Source organism: Acanthisitta chloris, unplaced genomic scaffold (genome assembly GCF_000695815.1).
Source record: "Acanthisitta chloris isolate BGI_N310 unplaced genomic scaffold, ASM69581v1 scaffold19096, whole genome shotgun sequence".
In the NCBI taxonomy this organism is placed as follows: Eukaryota; Metazoa; Chordata; class Aves; order Passeriformes; family Acanthisittidae; genus Acanthisitta; species Acanthisitta chloris.
In genome coordinates this window covers 47,420-53,658 of record NW_008680063.1, presented here as the reverse complement: position 1 = coordinate 53,658, position 6,239 = coordinate 47,420, and the positions used below count along the sequence as shown (strand labels likewise).

The 6,239-nt window shown below is 42.0% G+C and overlaps 1 protein-coding gene across 1 annotated transcript in view; it reads left to right on the top strand.

Annotated features, from left to right (window-relative positions):
- Window positions 1-6,239, top strand: part of DYNC1H1 (dynein, cytoplasmic 1, heavy chain 1) — a gene marked incomplete at its 5' end in the record, with an annotated part of 44,984 nt that overhangs the window by 10,518 nt on the left and 28,227 nt on the right. The window contains 9 exon segments of the mRNA XM_009077584.1: window positions 671-869; window positions 966-1,154; window positions 1,240-1,428; window positions 2,088-2,370; window positions 3,732-3,832; window positions 5,294-5,453; window positions 5,715-5,958; window positions 6,141-6,235; window positions 6,238-6,239. The exon segment at window positions 6,238-6,239 is cut by the window's right edge and continues 78 nt beyond it. Of these exon segments, the coding sequence (XP_009075832.1) occupies window positions 671-869; window positions 966-1,154; window positions 1,240-1,428; window positions 2,088-2,370; window positions 3,732-3,832; window positions 5,294-5,453; window positions 5,715-5,958; window positions 6,141-6,235; window positions 6,238-6,239 (1,462 nt within the window).

Genomic DNA, 6,239 nt, shown 5'->3' with positions numbered 1-6,239 from the left:
TCGGTAAGAAGCTGACTCTAGTTGACTTTTGAAATAACACAATCTGCTGTTTGTGTGCAGGAATTGGTGTCCTGCTCTATAAAGCCTCTGCCAGTTTCTCATGTGTTGCATATATATGTTATTATGACCATTTCAATCTGTATTGTCTATATCCAGAAATCGGTTACAGCTACCTTTCAGGAAATGGGACTGAAACTTCCCTTATTTGCTCAGCAGTGGCTGGTTCTAGGTTTGGATATTGCTTAAGGAAACATTGCAGCTGATTTCTATAAATTTCTGCCATTTGAATGAAGGACAGTCTAAACTGTCACAGTCCAGTTTTGAAGTCATTAGTTTTGACTTACCTGTAGTCCTCAACTAGTTTGTCACTTAGCATGAGAGAGTAAGAGTGAGAGAGATACTTAGTAGGAGTTGTCCCTGCTTGGTAGACTTAATTCAATGCCAGGCTCTGCTGTGAGTGTTTCAGGGTAAAGAAAATGCTCCACAGTATGGAGCATGGTGTATGGTACAGACCATATGAACTGCGACTTAATAATGGCACTTAGGTATAACTTCTAGCAAATTTATGGTTCAATGTACTTGTTCAGAGTTGGGGAAGTGGGTGTCAGTTACTCCCATACAGTGTCCATCTAGGAAACATCACCCATAAATTAAAAGTGGTAGTTGGACTTCTGATACGGATTGAATTTTGTGTGTTTGACAGGTTTTATTTTGTTGGTGATGAAGACTTGCTTGAAATCATTGGAAACAGCAAAAATGTTGCTAAGCTGCAGAAACACTTCAAGAAGATGTTTGCTGGAGTTTCTAGCATCATTCTCAATGAAGACAATTCTGTGGTTCTTGGGATATCCTCACGTGAAGGAGAGGAGGTACAGCTGTAGTGACTCTTTCTAAATAGAGTTCTGTCATAATAAGTGAATATAATTAAGTGACTGTGGGCTGACTTAAGCCTTTAATTCTTGCAGGTGCTGTTCAAAACCCCAGTCTCAATCACAGAACATCCCAAGATCAATGAGTGGCTCACTCTTGTTGAAAAAGAAATGAGAGTGACCCTTGCTAAATTGCTTGCAGAATCTGTTACTGAAGTGGAAATCTTTGGGAAAGCAACTTCAATTGATCCAGCAGTCTACATCTCCTGGATTGACAAGTACCAGGTATTCATGTGGAGCACCTAAGTACACTGTAGCTTGGTTCCTTCAGTGAGGGAAACTATCTGATGAGGATTTTTTTGTTACACAGGCCCAGCTTGTTGTCCTGTCAGCCCAGATTGCATGGTCTGAGAATGTGGAGTCAGCCCTCAATGGTGGAGGTGGAGACAACAGTCCTCTCCAGTCTGTGCTGGCCAATGTTGAGGTCACACTCAATGTCCTGGCAGATTCTGTGCTGATGGAGCAGCCACCTCTTCGCAGAAGGAAACTGGAGCATTTGGTAAGTGAAAACCTCTTTTCTGGGTTTGCAGGTGAGGATTTTTTAAAGTTTAATGAAAAAAATGATCAGTCTAAGGCTTATTAGTTTCATGTGATTTGAGCGATTCCATCAAGCCCTGATCCTGTAGGTGGTGGTAATTTTTCCCTCCAGTCAGCTTAATGCATGACAGCATATTATAGACTGGCTCACTGAGTTGAGCTTCAAACTAGCTCTCCCAGATGTGGAACTTAGTGATCTCTTCATTCAAATGTGAAATATGTCATTAAGCTGCTTATTATCATTGTAATTGCAGTGTGTTTGTAGATAAGGATTGGGGAGGAGAGGGATGTTAAAATCATCCTGGGTTATTTCTGTAGTTTTTTAGAGGGAGATGCCTGGTCCATTTGAGGAGTGTCTGTCTTCATAGTTTCTGGCAAGTAAAATTCTGAGTTCAGTAGTGTAATGGATTAACAGACTAACTGACCCAGAGTGCTTTGCTGAAAGCTGGAGAAGACCTTAACAACAGGGGTAGTTTTGTTAAATTTTAAGGCATTAGACTGGTTTTAGGTCATTATTTTTAAGTGTTGGCAGTTGACTCTGTTAATAGAAGCTGTAGAATACCTGACTTTATTAGCAATGGCTTGTGTTGCTGTGCTCTAAGAAGTTCCCTCATCCTGCAGATCACTGAGCTGGTGCACCAGAGAGATGTTACAAGGTCACTGATCAAGAGCAAGATCGACAACTCGAAATCCTTCGAGTGGCTCAGCCAGATGCGCTTCTACTTTGACCCAAAGCAGACAGATGTGTTGCAGCAGCTTTCCATTCAGATGGCAAATGCCAAATTCAACTATGGCTTTGAGTACCTTGGTGTTCAGGATAAGCTGGTGCAGACTCCTCTCACCGACCGCTGTTACCTGACCATGACCCAGGCCCTGGAGGCAAGACTTGGAGGATCTCCATTTGGTGAGTTTGTGAGACAAGTATAGAAACCCTTATCTTCTCTAGTCTCTAATGTATATGTGAATGTGAGTTCTTTAGGTGACCTAGAGAATCCCAAGCAGCGTATCAGCAAAGGCAGGTTCAGTGTAAAGTTGTGAAAGCACAACAAACTTGATGGCAAAGTTCACTCTGTTACTTGCTGTATAGATAAAGCACACAAAGGAAAATCAGAGTAAAAGCAGTCTACAGTGATTTATGCAGAGACCAGGGACACAGAAGGATAAGTAGGGATAACAGTAAGGGATGTAAAGGGATAAGGGAGGACCCTCCCATTGGATCACAAGGTTCAGAGTGGACTCCTTTGCCAAACTAAACTTCAGACTGGATCAGCTGTTTAGGTCTAAAGGATTTAGCCACACTTAATTACCTAATCATCACAATAGCAGCAGTACTTGATCAGTTGACTAATTTAACACTTATAAAATGATTCAGTAGGATTTTCTGTAAGCATAACAGTAAATAAGTTTAACTTAAATTATGAATCTAAAATGGCAGCATTCATAATATACATGGATACAGACATAAAGGAGTATGTACAGAGCTGTACCTAAGACAAATTCCCCTTGAATGTAGTGGAATACATCAGATGCCTTTGCATCTCTCAGTGGGCAGAGGATTGAGTCTCAAGGAGTGTGGGCTATCAGCCCAGGCTCAGTTGTCAGCTTTTAGTGGCTGTCCTCTGAGTGTCACACACTGCAGAGTTCACCAGCTCCAACAGGAGTCCCACTGGGAGGGAGATGCTGGTCACAGCTTCCTGCAGTGCAGGGCAGCTCAGAGGGTCTCACTTAGGACGACTGTTTGTAGGGTCACAAGATGATTGACTGCAGTCATCAATAAATTTTCATCCTGGCCACAATCTGAGTTGGTAGTTACTGGAATTTTTCCTTGAGAAGTCCAAGAATGAGAATATTACCACATTTGTCTGTTGTTCAGATGCAAAAATAAAGTCTCAAGGCTATTTGGTAGAAAGCAGGAGCTTGTTAGACAACAGAAGTTCTGGGAGCAGACAGTGTTTCTGGTAATGAAATAGCCATTAATCCAGGCCAAGGCTTAAAGAGCATTCCTGGGACCACAGTGTGGCCCAGAAGTGAACAGGGAAGGATATACACCACCACAATATAGCTTTAATGTGAACATGCAGAACACTTACAACTGAGATACTGAAGAACAGAACAGTCGTTTGGAGGAAATCACAGCAGATTTTGGTTTTGTTTGAACCCTCTTGACAGGCACATCAAAATCAACATGCTGGCAGATTGCATGAGTTGGTAGTGGTACCTCAGATGATAAAACACTAAAACATACCTGTCCCTTTTCAAAATTAGGTCCTGCTGGTACTGGCAAAACAGAATCTGTTAAGGCTCTTGGACATCAACTTGGTCGCTTTGTTTTGGTTTTCAACTGTGATGAAACCTTTGACTTCCAGGTAAGCTGTTTGATGAGAAAAATGTAGTCTGTGCTAACAAGCAATAGGGAGCTCTTCAGAGCTCTGAGACAGTCTTTGTATTTCAAGGTGATTATAAGTCTTAACTGAGCTGATGTCTGTGAGTCATTTAGAACCTCTAACAAAAAATGCCTAAAGCAGAGGTGGGACAGAATATTGCTGTGGCAGGGGTTCTGGATTTTTGGAACAGGTAGTTCTGTAGCAGCAAATGGAGAGAAGGGAAGAGGAAGTACAGAGCAGAGGCTTTGGGAAAGTGGCTTAAACTGTGTAGTTCCCATTGATAGGTTTAATGGGGAACAGATGAGAGTATGAGACTGCTGAAGTAGCTATGCTGTTACCAAATTACTTGCAACATTGCTGTGGAGTTTACCTTAGCATGTGAAAACTTTTTCAAACCTAAGAAAATTTACCCAGATATTTGAAGGTTATTGACATCCTCAAGCTGAGAACCAGACAAAATGCCTCTGTAAACTGTAGCAAAGCAGTTATCTCAAAATAAGTGCCTTGTTCAGGTGCATATATAAAAACCAACAGAAAACATGGACAAGGAGTCACTATACTTTCTGGACTCTTCCAGGTTGGCCAAGTGTGTGTTCTCTGTACAGCTGTATTTTGTCCCGACCAGGGTTCCATTTAGCCACCACTGGGCCTGTGGTGGTGACTGTAAGAAAATGCCTTGGGAGTATTAAGATTACAGATAGTGGGTGATACTCCTTCCTTGCTCCCAGTCCCTTTCCTGACTAACAGTTAGGAGGATCAGGAGGTCCCAGGCTGAAATGTGTTACTCTGTTCATGCTCCAGTGAACCTTTCTCTGGGTACTCATTTCTCCCCTTAAATCCACTTGCACACTTGCCATAACATTATCTACCAAAGAGTTCCACTGCATTGTTATGCACTTTATGACAAAGAACCTTCTATTTGTCTTTTATTTAATGGTTCTCTAATTTTTGCAGTGAAAGAGACAGTGAATAATTGATTCCTGTTCATCTTAAACCAGTAGCTTCTAAACCTCCATCATATACTCCTTTGTGTTGCCTTTTGCAGAAACTTACCTTCAAGGTTGTTCTTTAGGTGGAACATCCAATTTGCTTTTCTTAAGTGTTTTGTAATTCTAGTATCTTTGTGATAAAGGGCTTGAACTGCATCTGCTAGTAATGGTATCAGCAATCAAAGCATTATGCAGTGGACTTCCCTTGCCTGTTTTGTGAGTACACTGCAGTGCAGAATGTACTAATAGGAAGTTGCTGTCATCTCCTCTGGTTCTGTGAAACAGTGAACACCTGAAAGTCAGTTAGAACCCTTTCATAACTCTCACAGTACTACAAACATTGTAACCTGCATGTAAATACAGCTCCTTCCTGCCTTGGGTGCATTCTGTAAAGTGCTGTTCTCTGCTCCCTTTGCCTGCCCATGCCATTGAGTGAGTTTCCCCCTCTGTGCAGGCCATGGGACGCATCTTCGTGGGACTTTGCCAAGTGGGTGCTTGGGGCTGCTTTGATGAGTTCAACAGACTGGAGGAGCGAATGCTGTCTGCAGTTTCCCAGCAAGTTCAGTGCATCCAGGAAGCCTTACGAGAGCATTCCAACCCCAACTACGACAAGAGTATGTAATTCTTCATTCCTAAGTGTTGTGCAGCCTCTGAAACATCCTTTGTGCTGTTTTGTTGCTCAGTTACATTTCTCCCAAGCAATGCAAGGATGAATTGTCCAAACTTGACTACTGGAAGTAACTTTCAGCTGGTAGAAACTTACATTATTTGAGCTGTAGAACCTGCTGTCCATTACTGTAGGAAACTAAAGTAGAATAAATACGACTTGTGTTCTCTCACGGACTCAGGTGAAACTAAATGAACTCTCTTTTCAGCTGCAACACCTATTACCTGTGAGCTGCTGAACAAACAAGTCAAAGTGAGCCCTGACATGGCTATCTTCATCACCATGAATCCTGGCTATGCAGGCAGATCTAATCTGCCTGACAACTTGAAGAAGTTGTTCCGTAGCTTGGCAATGACCAAACCAGATCGGCAGCTGATTGCCCAGGTCATGTTGTACTCCCAAGGATTCCGTACAGCTGAAGTCCTGGCCAATAAGATAGTACCATTCTTCAAGTAAGTAACCATTTTGGCTTCAGTGAGTAACAATAAAGCTTATTGTACAAAGCTGTAATGTTCTTTGCAACTCACTAAGCATGTTGTGCAGCAATTATTTCAATTAAACAATGATACTTGCTGAGTGTTGTGTTGGTCCCTGTTGAGAATCAAATTATATTTTGTCTCTTTTTGCTTCTTAGGCTTTGTGATGAACAGTTGTCCTCCCAAAGCCACTACGATTTTGGCTTGAGAGCACTGAAGAGTGTGCTGGTTAGTGCAGGTAATGTGAAGAGGGAGAG